This window comes from Phalangium opilio, unplaced genomic scaffold (genome assembly GCF_054372755.1).
Source record: "Phalangium opilio isolate 3A_F unplaced genomic scaffold, DU_Popi_V2 ptg000113l_1, whole genome shotgun sequence".
Taxonomy (NCBI): Eukaryota; Metazoa; Arthropoda; class Arachnida; order Opiliones; family Phalangiidae; genus Phalangium; species Phalangium opilio.
The window spans coordinates 5,170,039-5,189,828 of NW_028324209.1; the positions used below are offsets into that span (position 1 = coordinate 5,170,039).

Genomic DNA, 19,790 nt, shown 5'->3' on the forward strand with positions numbered 1-19,790 from the left:
TAAGAATTTGGTAATTTAGGTTTAATCATCATCTTTCAATTCGATTCTTTTTGGCGGGAAAACCGTTTTCCGCTTTCTTTGGCTTGAGAATATTTCTTCTTTATACACGAGAGCTAGGCTAGTATAGACTTATAGGAAAAAAGAGGCGGTAAAGTATATGAAACGGTTTTGGCGGGAAATGGCGCGTGAAATCCGTTGTAGCCTCTTTCCGCTTCATTTGTCTAAACGCTCAGCGCTGTCGAGCGCCTTGACAATGTCCGTCAAGAATTTTTAAAATCGATGAGCGAAATATCCGTTTTCTTACCCGAGCAAACTTCGGAGAGAATGGAGTAAACTAAATAATTTTTTTATCATCCTCTTCTTAAAGAATTATGGACTTTCCCCTTTCACTCGCTTTCTTCATGCTTGACTTATCCTTGCAAAATTCATACTCCTTTCTATTTGGATCAAGTTATGATTATGTAGATTCTAGTCGGAGCCTTAAACGTTTAAATTTTGCGGAAAGAGATGTTTATGACCAATAGAGACTGGTAAAAATAAAACAAGGAGACAGTCACCTAGAGTAATCGTTGCACACGACTGCATCTTTGATTGTGTACTAATTTATTACACGTGATCTTTGAAATCCCTGCCCTTTACGATACTAAAATGATTAGGCCTAATCCTTAATCAGTCTACAGGGACTCGGATAGTGATTAGTCCCTTGTAAAAAGCGAGTTGGTGGTAGAGAAGGGGGTTCTTTCAATTAAAAGACCTATCTACTGTTGAAAGAGCTCTTTGAAAGTTTCAAGAGAAACTTTTCCAAATATTATAGTCCCTTACAAGACGAGGAATCCAGGAAGGTAGTAATGACATCATTATTGGAAGCTGTAGGATTAAGGTAGACTTCGGGAGTCTAGGCAGCGAAGATAATGATTTCATTCTCGCCCTCTCTTCAATGGCCTTTTTAAGTAGAGACCGTGAGAATGGCATGGCAATCAGCGAGGATAGGTTTATCCTAGTCTGATAGTTGGAGCAGAAAACAAATCTAATTAGTTCAGGCATCACTAAGAGCTCTATCTTCCAATGAGGATTTAGGGCTAACACTCCGGGAAGTTTAATTCATTAAGCGAAAAACCTATCGCCATGGAAACAGCGTCATTCTGGTCTAGCTAAAGATGTCTTTTACGACTTTTGATTGTAGTTTGGTCCTTCTTCCTTTCTGGTTTCCGCGATTAACGTATCAGGGAGTGAGCTGGAAGGTTCATTGGATTAAAGACTGTATTCGCGAACCATCAATGAATGAAGCTTAAATTAATAAAATAATGGAACTTCCATTCCCTCTGGGCCGTCTTTGCCGCCTTTAGCTTTATTAAGTGATTACCTCGAATGGAATTTGGCTATAAAGGCAGATGAGACCAGACATAAAGTTAATGAGCTAAGATACTAATTGAACTGGATTAACTCGAAGTTCAGATCTTTCCTGAGGGGTAGAAATGACCCTCCCTTTAAGTTACTAAAAATCTCTCGCAAGGGGCTAGCAACGGTCCCAACTGTGAACAAAATGTTCCTTCATCTGGGGTATTCTAAATCTTGGGTAAATCATCCCAAAGAAAACCACCTGTACTCTGTTAAAAACTTATGGAGCGATGTTCTTGCCGCTTCTGAATTACAAAACTGTCACTTTTTTCGAGTAGTCCCGATAAATAATAAAAAAAAAGTTTTTAGACAAACGTCAAGTTAGTACACTTCTCTTGGTAAGGATTTAGAAGGCGAATTATCTGGAACTTTAGGCTAGAATTATTTAGTTCGGGCTATTTTAGGGCGTGTACGCTATTATCTTAAATGTGGTAGGATCTTTTCTACGAGAGTTGGTGGTGAAATATGTTTGAGGCTTTTACAAAGAAAGGGTTTCTATCAAGGGTCATTTCCTTTTACGCTGACCGCAGCCTCTCAGTTACCTTATTCTTGAGCGTGGGCTGTAAGATCTTCATCCATTTATCTTCCTTCTCCGTGCATTTTTTTTTATTGAGGCAGTAGTAATGTTGAAGAGCAGTTTGCGACAACTAATTTGATCCTTAAGCCTATTTACAATCCTTAGTTAAGGGCTGCTTTTTCAAGTTATAAACTGCTCTTGGACGTTTTCGGTATCGATTAGAGATCGTTGCCTAGGGTATTTCGGCCATCTATTTGAATGAAACTAAACAATTTTTTTTTATATTTTATTTTCGCAATCTAAGGAAATGATGGTTCAAGAACTAACTTTTGTATCAACGCAGTGTTTTTTTAACGTGTAACCCTCCGCCGTTAGACTAGAAGGGCATTAGCAAGTACGTTGGTAACAGGGTTAGAGCCCTAGGCGGAAAGGATGGCAAGTTTGCAACGTGAGATGGTAGAAGTTATATTGCCAAGTCGTTGGTATCAGGAACCGAATTCAATATCTTAATAATTTTATTTACAAATAACATAGTTTACATTATTTTCACCCGAATTTATTACATCATTTCTTGGTCAAAAGCTTTACTAAAAGTCTCTTCAGTTTCAACAGCTACTTCTTGACCCATGATGGCAAATTCGTATTGCTGAGAAGCATCAGTGTTCTTTGGCTCTTGCTGAACAATTTCATCTTCTTTCATCACCGGTTTCGCGTTTCCATTGTCTTCAAACTCGGGTTGTATTTCATCATGAAACTCTTCTTCTCGCGTTACAGTTCCCCCAGCTTCCTGTTCCAGCGGTGATACCTCTTCTCTAACTGTTTTAGCGAGAGTCGCGCCTTTCTGAGCATTTTTCCCAAATTGCTGTTCAAGACTCTTGCGAATGGTGGCCTTTTCGGGCAATTTCAGCGCCCCTGAAACTTTTAGGAACTGGTAGGCCTTTGGAAAAGCGGCTTCCATGGTGGCGCACCAATTTATAACGTCCAAGGACCACCTCCGACCGAATTTCGAAGTGGCATTCAACATCCTAATTTGCTCTTCAATGAACTTTGCCCCAAAGGTTTTCTTAATTTCTCCGTCGATCTTTGGAAGTTTCAACATCCTTTTCTTTAATTTACAAATCCTTTGTTGCGCGCCTCTATCCTTATCCCGCGTGCTTTCGCGGGCTTTAAGAACGCTTATCTTTTTTCGCAAGCAACTTCTGTATTTCTGGCAGTTTATACACCTTGCCCGTCTAGTTTCAGTCAGTTTGGAGCAATTTACAGAATGTATGGCATTATTCATAGTTTCATAGTAACCACCGAGTGTTAGTTTGGACTTCAACAGTTTCACAAAGACTTCTTCATGGTTCCCCACGCATAAATGCCATTGTCCTAACTGTTTTAGGTACAATTTCAAGCATTTCATGGTATTTACTTTGTATCTTAAAGTTTCAAAGACTTTGTGTTTTGGATCCAGTTTTTTACCATAAACTGAGATTGTTGGGACTAAATCTTGTCCCACAGTTACATTCAAAACGAGGGAGCTGTTCTTAATTTTTGAGAAAGCTATTTCTTTATCCGTTTTACTGGTTAGAAACCAACCTGATTCTGTAAATGCTAAATCTAATGATCTTACAATTTTGGTAAAATTTGTCTTTGGAGTATCTGAAGTGTCGCTTTCAACTGCCGCTGCAACAGACTTCGATGGTAATTTTGGTCTCAAAATTGATCGCGAGTGTTCTACCTGCTTAGATATTGGTTTTTTCTCGGGTATTGATTTCATAATAGGTTTGGATTTGTCCTGGAATTTTATTATAGTTTTTCCCGTGTTTTGTTGAACAAATACTAATACTGGTTGTATGTTTTCAGGCTTATCACTAACAATTTCACTGTTATTTAAATTATTATCAACATTCTCCGCCGGGCTCAAACGCCCAGTAGCATTGTTAACATTTTTAAGGTCAGGAATGACTTCAATAGGTTTTCTTAACTTGTATCCCTGGACATCAGAGGCAATAGGGTTGTCATCTTCACCCTTTGGCCCTTTACCTCCTTCAAAATGATTGGAACAAACAAATCTACTACCATTTCTCCAGGCTTTATATTGAGTTGAAGAATCCTGATGGAATTTATCGTCCAATTCAATTTCCCTTCCACATAGCTTCATCCAATCCTCATATTTCTCCTTGTCCTTTACAGGATGTGGAAATTTTATGAAAAAAATGTCTTTCATATAAGGTTTTCCCTGGTAACGGCTATCACTTTTACATTTCCAATAGAAACAACGTTTGCAAACCATTTTTAAACCTTTATTTACTTAATTTCTATGAAATTCCCCATAACACGTGCGAGTTACTAAATAAACAATTGTTAAGCCTAACTCAAAAATGACATTACCCCAACTGTGAAAGCAGACGACGCGTGAATCACCGTCCATTATGCAATAGGCATCCCGTAAAAGTCAGGCACGGAAATAAGATGTGATATAATTGGACACATCAAAATATTGAAAATTCATTTTCAAGAGAATAAGCTTTTTAAACCTTTATTTACTTAATTTCTATGAAATTCCCCATAACACGTGCGAGTTACTAACTAAATAAACAATTGTTAAGCCTAACTCAAAAATGACATTACCCCCAACTGTGAAAGCAGACGACGCGTGAATCACCATTATGCAATAGGCATCCCATAAAAGTCAGGCACGGAAATAAGATGTGAAATAATTGGACACATCAAAATATTGAGAATTCATTTTCAAGAGAATAAGCTTAAAATTATTATTTTTTTATTTCTTTGTCAGCAACGATAAGATAATAATTTCGGGACACGAAATAATTAATAACGGACCAATTTTATTGACATCACCTTTTATTATGATAATTAATTTACATTGGTAGCAAATTATTTACAATTAAACTAAATTTCTGCCAGCCCCGATTTAGAAGTACTTAATAATTAAAACAGGCAATTTGTTTTAGTGTTTGTGTTAATGCGCGCGCATAAGGCTAAAACTAACTCTAGCACAATAATGTTTATTTACAGGATATTTTTATCTTAAAAATCATGTATATCCCTTATTTTGTAAAATGTCAAAAGCGAGACTGGGTACAAAATATTGAGAATTAACTTCTTAAAGCCTCGAGTCTTTCTTTCATAGCTTCCACCTCTTCATCATCGGACTCTTCCAATGCGGAGGTGGAAGCGGCTGCAGCTTCAGCACCGGCTGGTATAACCTCTCCTGATACAGCTGTAGGCGCTTTTCCCAATGCACCTTGAATAAAATAACTCCGCATTAACCCTACCTTATAAAATCTTTAATAAAATGAACTCTTACCGGCTGTTAATTCCCATAAAACTTTATCAACTTCTTCCTGGGCTTCCTCCTCAATGTCTTCGGAGTTATCCAACCCTTCCATCGTATCTTCCATCATTTCTTCAATGATTCCTGCCTATTAAGATCAAAAATCAAGTTTGGAAATTATATTCCGTGACCTAAAGACCTTAGGTAAAACGCAACTTATACCTTCATCATCTCTTTGGATAATTCTTGCATTGTATGGGCAACTTCTGGGACTTTAACAAGGTTTTGCATACTTTTCATAACTTCGGTACTTTTCTGAAGAGAACCAGCTAACTTTAATGTTGCTAGGAAAGAATAATTCCTTGTGTTTATTGGTTACTTTACAATTTAATAAATTATTAACTTACCAACTTGGTGTTTCATGCCCATCATTATTGAGTTAATTTGGGCTTTTGATGTGTAAATTCTACTAACAGCTTTACGGGATTGAACAACTTGTTTGGCTAGGATCAAACACACATCTTTGTCACCTTTTTTAGCCGCTTCTTTAAGTGATTTTGCGACTTTATCCTCTTCCCTTTTGATAGCTATGTAATTTTTAGATAATTTACTATATAATTTTCAAATTTATCGTAATACTAATACCTCTAATTTGTCTGTCAAGTTGAAATTGCTCTTTCCTTAGCTTGGAATTCCATTCCTGTACCTAAATTTAAAAGGCAATCGTAACAACATCAATTTATTCATACTTTTAAATGGGTTGGTCTGTTAAGCCTAACTCGGGTCTCTAGCTTTCTTTTAATTCTTTCTTTCTTACTTGTTCTTTCGGATTTTTCTGTGGTGTTTTCCCAAACAAACCCATAATACTTTTTATATTTATAACAAATACTTATTAGTAATTAATATATTAACTTTTATTTAGATTATTTAAACAGAAACATCCACAGGACCGAATCAAACAAGCTCCATTTTTGGCTTCCCTCAAGCAGGGGTGGAAATAAACCATCTATTTCTTGGACACTCTTGGGTAAGTTCAAGTTGGGTTTTAAATTTAAATTTTAAAATTGTGGCTTCACTAGGCCTAAATATTATTTGTTTTTCGTAAAGCACCGTAATTTAGAACGACGATGTATCGTAGATTTATTATACGGTCATTACACAAAAAAAATCTCTCACTGTCGCAAAGACTCGCAATCCTTTTCAACTTTGATGCTCGAGATGGTGCACTACCTCCTATATAAGAATCAAGGCCCGAGTATGGGAATTTTTTTATCTTCGAAATGAGGCATTTTAATTCGCGGGATTTAGACGCAGCGCGGCGCTCGTTTCCAGACTTTGACGTCACAGTTATCACGTGTAGACGACGCCTTCGGGTTACGGAGAAATAGCTGGGATTGTAGATAACGGAGTAAATTTGAATCTAAACTATGATATACTAAAAATATTGGAACTTAAAGAAGTTAGTAATAATATGGGAATTATATTTAAATCCTACTGGAGAAAACACATGCATATTGAAGCTTTAAAAAATTATAATATCGAAAATATTTCCCTTAATAACCAAGGCTTAGCGTCGGCTTCATAAATAATGTCGGTATCCAAGCAGGGCCGGGCAAAACCACGAGAGCAACCCCTCAAAAAAGAGCGCTTTCCCCGCGAGGTCCGCCGATTCCCGACCAGGGTCCGATACCCACTAACGAAATGCATGTTACATTTCCCCGTCTTTGGAGTTCCAACATTTTCGATTTCTAACTCGTTCTCCTTTTCACAACAATTCTGTGAAATTTAATTTCCACTGTTTTACCATCCCTCTTTACTTTATACGACTGATTCTTACATCCCACCCACTACCATAATCCAGGCATAGTGCAAAGGCTTAATAATCATATGAAAAAAAAAAATAATTGAACAATGTTACAAAAAGATTTGATAAGACAATTTTGAATTTTAATAGATATTGTTTTTATTAAAACTTTAAAATTAAAACTGATGCAATGAGTTTTAATAAAATTATTTTTCAACTTTAATAAAACCTGTTTTTTAAGCTTGCCTATAATTATAAATTAAAAGTATGAAACTGGTATTAATATTAAACATAAAATAGTTCTAATTAACCAATGTTGGCCAAATAGTCAAAGTCATTGTGCTAATGCGAACGGGCGTGATTTGAAATAAGAAATCCTGAAACGAGCTCCACCTCACGGGGAAACCGCACAATTATATACAAGTCCAAATCCCCATCTGACGAGGGAGCATACTCGGGCCTTGATTCTTATATAGGAGGTAGTGCTTGGAGCTATCTCCAACAACCTTGTTGGAGCTCTCCGGCTTTCCCGCCAAGTCATTAGTGACGTCATATATTTGCAACAGTAAGTGTCAACCGTTCGACCTATTAAAGTTCGCGACTATCTGCATGGATAATTCTAGTATGGATACATTCAGATCGCCGTATAGCATGGTAAATCCAATATTTCTTATTTAAACCCTTAAAACCCAAAGAACTTGGAACATATAGCCCCCTAGAATTACACATCCACGCTCGAATTTTTCAATTTCCAAGCCCACTTTTTTTTTAACGATAACTTTATCATTCGTTGGTAACGCCATCTATAATGCTTGAGACGAAATAATTATCTGTCGTCTGCTTTGCTGAAGCTGAATTTTTCTCATTTGCTTTAATTGCTTATGAATTTGGGCGCATAGACGCGGTAATGAAAATGTTTTTAAATATTGTTTTGATATTATTTATTGTGAAAAGTAGGCCTATAATATTAAATATGTTTTGATGCAATTGTAGGCCTATACTTAGCTGTTGTCCTTAAAATAATATCAATTTGGTAAGCTTTTTTCTAACAGCTTCCATTTTCATTTTTTCATTAAAAATACGAATAACTTTGGGAACTAGAAAGTTCAGATAATGTTTTCATCCAATTTCTTGGGAAAAATGTTTTCACGCATCAGACACCTTTTTACGAGGGATTAAATTTTGAGAGCAATTGTTTTAGAAGCAGTACCACCATCATTTTCAAGGTTTTGCATCCGCAGGCTTTTTTTGGTGAGATCAAGAATTTTCACTACGCTCTCCGAAGGATATATTAAACTACCATGATCTCTAACAATTAATCCTCTGGTCGACTTGGTCGTAATGCAGTAGTCGTGAAAGCTCTTTCATTGATTGCATTTGAGGACTTTGTGCAGTTTCCGTACACAAATCCAGCCAAAATAGTGTCTCTCAATAGGTTTGACCCATCAAAATATAAATGTCCTCTGTTAGCTTTGAGAAAATTTGTTGTGACAGTATTATCACGAGCCAAGACATTTGCACAACCAGAACCCTCAACCAGAAAGGCGTTCTTATAAGCTGCTTTAAATTTTAAAATCGTGGGATTGTTGTTTCATCCACCTTTTTGTCTTACTACTCCGAAAAAATATGGTTTTGAGACAGTTTGTACGTTGGAAGGTAATTGTTGTTTTGATTAAAACAATATATTAGTAGATATCAACAGATTTTGATGACCCTAAACTATCGCTTTTTTTTTGCTAGCCCGACTATGTTTCCTATAATTAATGATTAAAAGTTTGAAAACACAGTTGGAGTTTCTCAAAAATTTCTTTAATAAAATATAATTCCATTTCTTAGGCGTGGGTTTGTGGGTACACGCAAAAGTAATGTAGAATAGCGGTTTTTCCCAAGTGACAAAAAACTTTATTTTGGTGACTTTCCGATAGTCAGATATTTGAAAATGATTGCTAACAGGGTTGCCACAGTACCTGGAAAACCTGGAAAAGTCAGGGAATTTAAAATAGGGTTGAAAAGTCAGGGAAATTGATTTAAGTTAGTAAAATTTCTGGGGATAAGTCTATATTGAAAGAGTAATGAAAGTTTTCTCCTCATCCTCTCTTCTTAACACAAGTGAACTCTTGAGCAATCCTTAAAAATGCTGTCTAGAATTGCTTTTATGTAAAAAAACCTCTTAGACTGTTAGATAGTTAAAATGTTTCTTAATGATTTTAAGGTAACAAATACATGGGAAAACTTTATGTAGAGGGTTTATTTAATTAACAGCACTGAAAACGTGCTGCAAAAATTTACGTTTTCGGCCTAAAATGGTCAGGGAAAATCTAAGAAAAATGTCAGGGAAAACCTGGAAAAGTCAGGGAATTTGGTTCTGAAATTGAAAATTCTGTGGCAACCCTGTACAAATCGCGGTATTTTTCCCAGGAGACCAATTTGATTTTCCAATGGCATTGAGCCATTTTACTAACAAACTGGACTGATCACCGGATATCTTTATTTGAGTTGCAGTTAGTAATAAAAATAATGTAAAATTGTGGAACAATTATCGCGCTTTGCTTACTTATGATAGGAGGACTGTTCCCATCTGGAACTCCATTCCTACCGAAGTAGGTGGCCAGCCCACTCTCTATTTAAACTCAAAATACGTAAGTTCCTAAAACTTTAACTCGGATGGAGGGAAAGAAATCCACCAATCCCTATCTCTTTAACCACCTTTTTACTATATTATCAGTGTATAAGTTCAAGTTGGAGCTGTAAGGCTTCACAGCCCTAGCTCGTCAATTGAATGGAGCAAAAAAATAAACATTTTTATTTCTCCGTGTATTTTTACATTCCTCAATTGAACATTTTTTGCCCATTTTATACTCGCACACTTTGAAATTAGCGCAAGAAAGTGTTTTTCTCAATAATAAATCGTTTTTATTATGTTATTAAACGTTTAAAAACTATATTTAAACATGTAGTGTATTAAACTAAAAGCACTTTGAAATCGCGCTATTTCCCGCCAAAAAGTTTGAAAATGTTTCATTTTCGCGCAAAAAATAAAATATAGAAATTCTAGTTATGCGCCACACACATAGATGGCGTTACCGACGAATGATAAAGTATACTTGTTGAAAAAACCGGGCGCGCGAAGCGTAGATTTGATGTGTAATTCTAGGGGGCTTATATGTTCCAAGTTCTTTGTTAAAACCGGATAATTTTATAATGCTTCTGGCTAAGCGCGGTAGTGTGTTGATAAGCCTTGGTCAAACGGAATTCTGGGTATGGAAGAGCACGTGCATGTCATTTTAATGTCAAACTGTGTCTTCCTTCCTTAACCGTTCAAAATAATAATCTAAATCTACTAAAACAAGAGAATTTCCCAATGAAGTGAAAATTTTGATAAGATCGTAGACAGCTGATAAGTAATAGGGATTCTTTATTACTCATCAGCTTTTGTGCTTATTTGGTCTTTAGATTAAAAGTTAAATACAAATATCTCATGGCTGCTATTAAGATAAAATATTTAGGTTAATTCGGAGGCCAAAAAACTGTGTTTTCCAAAAGGCCCCTGCAATTCCCCCCACACTGTCTGGAAAATTCCAAAATATGAATTTATTAGAAGAGAGGCCCCAAGAACGTGTGCTTCAACTTTTTGAAGAACAACACGTGGGTACATTGTGGTTGTACACGTGATTGTACGTGAGCTTTTCACTGAAGCCTTGGTTCTTCAAAACTGCCTCTTATAAATCCAATCCATTGAGATTTCGCAATGTTTTGGTGTTTTTAGTTGCACGTGATAACGGAGAGCTGCTTTTTTTACTTGATTTCTATTTTAACCTTGGGAAAGTGCGACTTATTTTAACCTGTGAGGGCCGTGACGGTGGATTTTTTAGAATATTGTTAACACAAATTATTAAAATTACGGGATGCGATTTAAATATAGTTGTAGGATGTTGAAATTGATGACGTGTCAATTGATTTTTTTCAAAATGTACAGAACATGATAACTAGTACTACACACATTTGAGGGAATCTTTTAATTACTTGCAAATGATCTATGGTCATTTAGGCCAGTTTTTGAGACACTCATACTGTTGATGTAATAAAGGGAATATGTATTAATGACGCCTCCATTTTGGAGTGTTGTAATACGCTAATGCGATAGAAACATTTATACTGTAAGGTTATGTTCCCTTTAATCAATTTAAAGATATTTGTAGCTCTTAAGTTGATATTAAAAAGAGATATTCTAAATTTAGAATAGTTTAAAGATAATAAAACTATCTGATTAGTTTGTTTTCATGTGACTCAAATAATGCCTTGCAAGGACCAGAAATGTATGGATTCGGCTATGTGCTTTCCAAGTTGCTAAGGCGGTATATTGATTTCACCATAAAAATAATCTAAAACAGGAGTCAACCTCCCACTTTCTAAAAAAACTTTTGAAGATGAAAGTTATTGTCAAGCGCCTTAATTTCTCTCTCGTTTTATTTTATGGAATAGATAAACCTTTTTTTTATTATTATTAATAATGACTGATAATTGTCTGGAGATCACAGGTCGCTCAGGCCTAGTTACTGATGCCTAATTATAGAATTTTAACGGATTTTTTGTTTTCTTTGCCTCGTGTGAAACGTGATAAAAATAGGTTCACCAACATTGTGTTTGTTAGGCTTTACGCAATATCTTGAATTGTTGGTTTACTTGTTGATTGCCAATAGTTTAGAATTAAGTGTAAGATAGCGTATATTTTGAAGATGAATTGGAGGTCCTTTGTTAAAGGAATACTTGAATGTACTTTGAACGACCTAAACTTTACACCAAACTCCCTTCATAATAGGGACTTATTAGTACTGCGTCATGCAACGTCACACTAGATTTTACTAGTGCTAAAAACATACCAGTAGGCGGAGCTTAAATAACTTTCATTCTGTAAAAAAAAAATCACGCACACCGTAATGTTGCTGTGGGTTGAGTTAGGCCCGAATTGCCAAGTAGAGCTATCTCAGAAGCCTTAGTGTGACGTCACCCATGCTATTTGTCCATAGAACCAAAGCGGTACCAAACATGGCCGCCCACTGCCAAAGCTAATCCCGTGAAGTTTTGCCTAGGCTCTGACGTCACATCTGAGATAGCTCTATAGTTATCAAAATCCCACGATTTTTGTGGGAGCAATTGATCAGTAATTCATATTACTTCAATATCCTCCACCAGAAGTGCCATAGTAAAGTCAGGGATTTTGCAAATGGTTGTGAAATGTTAGGGAAATTCTTATTTGCTCTTCAGTTTTTCTATGGGAAAATTGATCAGGGAAAGAGACTTTAGATGCTCAGGGAGTTTTGAAATGAAACATCTGCAGCAACCATCTTGAACCATTCTAAGTTTATTTTTTATATATAATCTCACCAATATTTAACTTAAAGATCATTAAAGAATCACTTTGAAGAGCCGAGATTTTCTTTCTCTGTTAGTATATCGTCTTAAACCCTGAACTTTGGTCAGATCCTTAACAATGTTGCCAGGTTTTATCTTGACTTTTTAAGAGGGGTGAAAGGACAAGTGTGTGTATAGTTAAATTCATTTTACCGAAATCAATTCGATTACTTTTATTTTTAATTGCGAAAAGTATTTAAATTGGGGTAATCGACCATAGAAACTTCGTATTAATGCCTCTTAACTACTAGAAATAGTCCATAAACTCGGACAACACACTCGAGCAATAATAATAATTGATCAAATCGGAATATAAATTAAAAACAAATTAAATTCAACCAATTGCATCATTGTTAAATCAGGGATAGATTTAATTTTAGAAGTAGGAATGGAGAACGGTTAGTATTTACTTCGGTCTGACTCATAGCCCAGTATGGAGCCCCTCCCTCTAACACGTAACGAATAGTTTAAATTTTCTTATTGGCTCACTTAAACTACGTTTTGATGACGTTGCTGAAGGGGACGGCGAAAAATACGTTATATCCTTTCTACCTCTGTCGCTATGACCCGCCTCTTCTTTCATACCCCTCCGTCCCGGGGAAGGGGGTCCGAGACTTTGACGCGCGCCCAGATTACTCTGTTCTCCATTCCTACTTCTAAAATTAAATCTATCCCTGGTTAAATCTAACAATGGGAGATAATAGTGACCTGCCCCTCGGGGGACATTTCCAGACAGGAACTTCAATGGAAATTTTCTAACGTATATCCTAAATTATTACATAAAGATAATTGATATTTTTTTTCTTTCTTTCTTCTCCGACACGTCTGGAAAATGAATTTTATTGCCCTCTCTAGGCTATGACAAACAAAAATTGTTTACGCTTTTATTTACACGTACGCTCGGTGTAGCGGGGCTCCCTTGGGAGAAACTGATTGGCTCTCAATGGATTATGATAAAGAGAGTGAAGCCGCGGCGGTTAATGGACTCCAAATCTTTGTCTATCGCTTCCTTCCCACGTTTCCCCGCCAAATAATGAGGGCCCCAATGAAATTTCAGATATTTTATGTTTAATGAAAGTGTTTAATAGTCATTGAAAATATCCTTGAACTATGAAGTAATTGCTAACTTTAGTGTGGAAAGAAATCGCGCCTTAGTTATGGTCAGTGGAGTCTCGTAAAATTATTTAATCGGTGAATTTTGATTTGAAAAACATGATTGTAGAGTTTGACAGAGATTATTAGTTGGCACGTAATTTCCATGAACCAGTGAAAACAAAAGAATTATCGTTAGCATTAAAAATGAAGGTTTAATTGGCCATATGTCTAATCAGCGCCACTAGCGGATGGTCTGAAAACTACTCCCATAGAGTCTAGGTATATTTAAGCGGGTTTGCAGAATTTCCGTCAGATGGCGCGGCGTTCGAGCCACCTGGCGGAAATTCTGCAAACCCTCTTAAATATACCTAGTCTCTATGGGAGTAGTTCTCAGACCATCCGCTAGTGGCGCTGATTAGACATATGGCTAATTCCTAAATAATTAAAATTAAAAGTGCAATTTGAGCACTTGATTGAAGTAATTTTTCTATGTATTATTTATGCCATTTGCTAAATGAGTAAATACAGTTACTTTCTAATAACTTACAATGGAAATACGTGAGCACTTTAAAGGAAAAGGCTACCCATAAACGTCTCCATTTAATTCAACGAGCATATTTTAATGGGACAATGTGTTTATTTACAATATTAAGGAAGATCGTACAGTTAAACCTCTTGAACCTTAGGTGGTCTATTTTTATCTGCAATAGAGACGGGGGAATGGTGAGGTGGTGCGAGTCTTACACTAGAATTTATACCTTATCGTCGCCTGCTACACAGGTAGACGTAACATGTAGGTTCTAGTATATTAACTTAATTGCTATATCCTCTTTAGTATTGTGGATGGATAGTTACATGGCTGAAATATTTTTATTTAATATGTTCTTTTGAATAAAAAGGGAAACATTCTAGGGTTAGCCATTCCTTTAATCATGACCTTTCCTTACATTTGACCTTTCCTTTAAAAATAAAGTAAAAGTACCGTATGACCTTCCTCGGTTTTGACAAGGAAAACGCTTTATTCAAAATTGCTTAAGTTATATTCTTAATAACTCATCTTTCCTATGCTTTTCTTAAGTTGGCAGTCGTACCATTGTAGCTAAATTTTGAAATAAATTAATAATTTGAGAAAAGTCATCGAAACTTTTCTAGAATTACTTGAATTTATTTTTTTTTTTACAAATTGCCAATGTTCGCAATAATGGCAACAATGTGAAACCGTTGTCTTCATTGCGACGCAACATTTAACCCCATTTCACAATTAAATGAAAAACAACTCCCATTCTGTTAAGTTTGACCGTTAATCCTGTAGAAAATCCTTATTTTTTAAAATTGCATCATAGAACCTAAGAAATTAAATCACGTCCCTAAAGGCACTATTACCGTAACGTCTCTTAAATCAATCCTTTTGAGAACGTATAATCCAAGAAATATTTTGGATTTCGTAATAAATATCTAATTACTTGCAAAAGTACATAAATTGGAAGTTTTCAATATTTCTAATTGACAATTAGATGATAATAATATTGATTTGGTAATAAATTCCTATGGTGCCAATGATACTTTTAAGTATGGTAGGAGCTTGTGTTGACGTCACCATGACCCAAACATAAGCGCTATATTAACTAGCTTATACAGGGTGTTTCTGATTTTGAGTCTTCATTTTATATTAATCTACTTTTATTTTAATGTTAAAAAAATTAATTACTGCTAGATAGTTAAATAAAGTTTAAGTCTGGTTCTTCAAATTAAATAATTAATATGTTTAATCTATATAAATTAACTCCAGAAATTTATTTCAGACATTGATAAACAATATCGGTGATAAAATAAATTTCTCAAACTTTTCTAATCATAAGAATCCATCGGCTTCTTTTTGAAGCTCTAGACTCGAGAGACATATTGGGCTTTATTCCAACCAATCAGAGCGCTTGCCGGTCAAAACAAGAGGGAGGGAGAAACGTAGCAGTCTGATAAAGCTGGGTAGTTAAGCGAGGTGCGCCGTGGAACCTTCATAGATCGGTTTGAGTTGGCGTAGTACGGAGTGTCGTATATTTCTGCCCTCGTGTCCCTTTTTTTTAAAATATATACATAAGTTTATATTTGATTAAATATAAGTCGATGAATCGAAGTCGAACCTTAAATAGGCTTAGCGAAAGGAGCACTGTTAGACGCAGAATGTTAGTCCCTATTGTTAGGTAGTCCTTGATTAATTTTGAAATAAATTAGAGTTAAATTAAAATCGGGGAAACTTTTTTTATATAAAAATTATGTAGCGTTTTATATACGGAAAGTTTTTTATATATATATATATTTTATACAACTATATAGTCCTAGTCAGATTAAAAAAAAACTATTTTTATAAATTTTGGTAAAAAAAAGACAACGCTAATACAATGATAGCCGCTTTAATTGTGGTTGTTTCCATATACATTGCAGTTAGGTAAGAATTATTCATTTTTTTTCTTGGCACGTTAAACGTGTTACGGTAATGTTTTTGCCCTTGTAATTGTGAAAATGTGATAGTTAATTGTTAAACTATACAGGGCAGGGTTCGTATGAATTTTGGAAAACATGGAAATTGGAGTCAGTATAATTTAAATGATTTTTAAAATTAATTTTAATTGAAATTGCAATTAAGAAATAAATGTTTTTTGTGATGAATATAAATTTATACATTTTCTCATCGCGTTAGTTATATTTATTATTCCGTTATTTAGGTTTATTTAATTTCTGTATTCTTTAATTTAAAATAATGCGTCTCGAATTTCATCAGAAGGGAATAATTAATATGGGAAGTATTATATACTTCTGATTTTATGAGAAGTACTACTCCAATAAAACGTTGAAATATCAGATAAATCTGTTTTAGAAACTTTGTACGAACCCTGTAATAAAAATAAATGTTTTTAGGCTTAGTGTATGACGACATTTTATCCAAAATTTGCTTCACTTTTAATTAATAAAAAAAAATTGGGAGCTTTAAAGATAAGACATTGAAAATTGAAACGCGTTTTGCGTAGTTGGTTAAGTTCACACGCGCAGTTTTATACCAAGAAATGGAGGAAAACTCTAGCTTAAGAATCCGGTTTCTTCTATTTTATTCCGCGGTGGCTTAGAAAAACCAAGGCCAAGGCTTAGGGAGGTCAATGTTTCCTTGTAGCTAAGCTAGCTACTACACGCGTCATGCACTTGCAAGCACAGCCTACTGAAATATTTATCTTAAGGAGTAATATGTCATTAAAAAAGTTATTGCTTTTTATAGATAATTATATAAGGTAAAAAAAATAGTATTGTCCGCTTTTAAATGTGCCCCAAAACTTTAAAATTGGCTTTGAATTAAGGAAGTTAGGGATTATCAAATATTTTGAGGAATATACATAGTTTTCAGATAAGGAGGATTAATACCATTTACACCAGGAGGCCTTGCTACTTTGCGGATAAAGCGCAGTACCAAGTAGTCAGGCCTCCTAGTGTAAATTGTATCAATCCTCCTAGTCTGAAAACTGTATATTTGATTTGGATTTTTTAGATAATTTGGCAGATATACAGGGAAGGTGCTGGGAAGAAAGTACAGGAGGTTCTTTGAGTGATTTTGAGTCGAAAATGTTCAGTGACATATTTGCTCTGAGGGTCACATTCGTTAGCTTTTTCAATTTTAGAAGGGGTCATCCGTAAAACACTAATTTGTAAACTCTTGCCCTTGGAGCAAAATGTTATAGAACATTTTCAACTCAAAGTAAGTCGTAGGAAAACCCAATCTACTTCGGTCCTAAAACCGTTTTTGAATACCCTGTATAGACCACCTCAAAATATGAAAATTGGCCCAGAGTTAAGAAAAAAAAAGGATTTTTGAAATAATATTTTTTTAATTTTGTCTAATATTATATTTCGGAAATTATAAACTATAGGTCTGGTTAAGGGTTTTAATTTGTTATCAAAATTAATCCCCGTTAAAATTTGTCATGGTATCATTTCTACTGAACTTTAACATAAGTTTATAATAAAGATATGTTCCATAAGTATACTTCGTAATGCTACAAAGTTACTGAGAACTAGCTCGAGAACGACGCGAAAATTGACTACACTCGGTTCTGCAATCCATCTTCCTCTTTAGACTATACTAAGCCTTTGAACAGCGCCTCACCAGGGGTCGCTTTACGAGAATCTATGACGTTTCATCTACGTCACTTTATGACAAGCTCCAGTTTGTAACCAGTGACAAACTTATGGAACATACCTTATGATTTTAGCGATACCCCAAATTAAATATTTAGTAGGGAAATCCTCGGTTTTATATCGTGGTAGTAATTGCGCTTCGAGTGACGTGTTTATTGTCTCATGCTCCATTTTAATTCCGTAACTCGTTACACGCGGAAAGTTGGAAGAATTAAATTTTTTTTTAAAAAAAAGTTTTGCAAACGGGTTTGTCTTGACATCAATTTCCCCTCTCTCTCTTCTTGTTGCGTTTAAAACCTCGTAGGATGTATAGAAGAAGAAACGACGAAGAATTATCCGGCGATGAAATTCCGCCAGAGAACCAATCAGGCTTCAGGTAGGCCTACGAATTTGTTTTACACCTACAGGTATTCGTACAAACCTCGAAAATTTATTAAATAAACCGGAAATTGAAATAATAAATACGGGAATACGGCCTGTACCTGATGATGACAGTCCGACATAATTATGTATTTGTTGACGCTGTTAACGCGTGGACAAAGACAGTGACAGACCCTTTGCCTGGAGCCCAGTTATTTTTTAATTCATGTAAAATACAGTGTTTTTGGATTTATACTATATTTTGTAAAAATCGTGTATTTTTGGACTTATAATTATATAATATATCCTATAAAATCTAGTATTTTTTTAAAATATACTAGCCTATTTTCACCTATAATTTCATGAAAAAAAGACAATTGCGTACTGGTACTTAGTCTCTGCTGACCATGTGTACAGTTTATTTAAACTCCCTAATTTTCCAAGTTCATTTCCTTTAAAAAAAATTTGTGCATAGTGTAATTCAAAAATAATCCTACAGTATCCTATGTAAACTAATTTTCTATCCCATAAAATCCTACAGTCTCCTATGTAACCTAATTCTGTCCCATAAAATCCTACAGTCTCCTATGTAACCTAATTTTGGTCTATAAAATCCTACATACAGAAAATAAATAACCTATATATTTCATTTTATTAACTTTTAAATTTTTGACTGGGCTCCCTGCATTTGTATCTTAGATCAGATCTTTCTAGTCTACATTTTATTTTTAAAATAAACTCTGGATTTCCAGGTCTTGTACGAACCCTGAATTCATAGGCCTACGTGCGCCATTGTAATGTAATATTAGAACTTAAAGCTATGCACTTCTTTTTTGAGAACTTACGAGTTCAAGAAGCGTTTATGCGCGCCTTGGGAAAACAATTTCCCATCACGCCACTTTTAGAAATGCTTTTAATATAAAGAAACGCTTCTGAAGTCTGACTTCAAATATAGCAACCGGGACCTCTTTGCTTTAAACATCAAAATGAACTCAGGCGTTGAAAATAATTCGAATAACAAAAATAGCACGCGCAAAGAAATCCCCCTTAAGTTTTAATTTCTTCAAGATGAAGTGATAGTGGAATTAAAGTTATCTCCTGTTCAATTTTAATTCCACTTTGATAAGAGCACGCGCGCCTTCATCCTTTAGTAGCTACTCAAAGTGAAATTCAAGTTATAACTACAAAAGAATAATAGAAACATTTTTATAACGCCGGAATCCCGGATTTATCTGTTAAAAAAAAAATAACAAACTTGTTATTTCGCACTCACCAGGTAGCCAATAAGAAAACTTCTAAAAGGGTTTTTAAAAAAAATTATTTAGTTTTCTTTTTTTTCTTCTTCTTTTTGAATCCAGTTTTATTTTGAGATATTCACCTAGGCTATTATCAATTTTATTTTTTTATGTTAAAAATTTTAAATATAAATTTTTGTAAACGCAATTGAGAGTTCAATCACATTTATACCTTACGGAAATAGAAATATAAATTGAATTTCCCAGAAACCAAAATCAGCTGCTGGTGATAGATTTTTCTGATTTTTAATTTAATCATTTGAAATGTGGAATATATTAGAAAATCGCGGTAATACCGACTGGATAAATCTGTATAGCAAAGTGCAGACCCATCTAACTGATTAAAATCTTATTTATATTTGAGAAAGTTGCTTGTATGTGTGTTGTTTAAGGACAGTCACAATTTACCCAATTAGACCAAACTGCCTGTTTGATGTCGGAAACACT

At 34.9% G+C, this 19,790-nt stretch overlaps 2 protein-coding genes across 4 annotated transcripts in view; one reads left to right on the forward strand and one right to left on the reverse strand.

The window, feature by feature from the left end:
* Nucleotides 1–4,747: 4,747 nt before the first annotated feature.
* Vps24 (vacuolar protein sorting 24) lies at nucleotides 4,748–6,361 on the reverse strand. Its single transcript, XM_089852444.1, has 6 exons — nucleotides 6,016–6,361; nucleotides 5,844–5,904; nucleotides 5,606–5,785; nucleotides 5,421–5,542; nucleotides 5,232–5,346; nucleotides 4,748–5,168 (listed from the first exon to the last, which is right to left on the reverse strand). The coding sequence occupies exons 1-6, from the start codon at nucleotides 6,058–6,060 to the stop codon at nucleotides 5,020–5,022; spliced, it is 672 nt and encodes a 223-aa protein (XP_089708570.1). The 5' UTR covers nucleotides 6,061–6,361; the 3' UTR covers nucleotides 4,748–5,019.
* Nucleotides 6,362–7,504: 1,143 nt separating this feature from the next.
* mino (glycerol-3-phosphate acyltransferase mino) overlaps nucleotides 7,505–19,790 on the forward strand; it is a 43,212-nt gene continuing 30,926 nt past the window's right edge. The window contains exons 1-2 of one of the 3 annotated variants that reach the window (XM_089852441.1): nucleotides 15,504–15,952; nucleotides 17,993–18,064. In XM_089852441.1, the coding sequence (XP_089708567.1) occupies nucleotides 15,906–15,952; nucleotides 17,993–18,064 (119 nt within the window). In that variant the 5' untranslated portion in view covers nucleotides 15,504–15,905. Of the gene's footprint in view, nucleotides 7,657–15,503; nucleotides 15,953–17,992; nucleotides 18,065–19,790 lie in introns of those variants that run through there. The other 2 variants (XM_089852443.1, XM_089852442.1) reach the window with 2 other exon arrangements.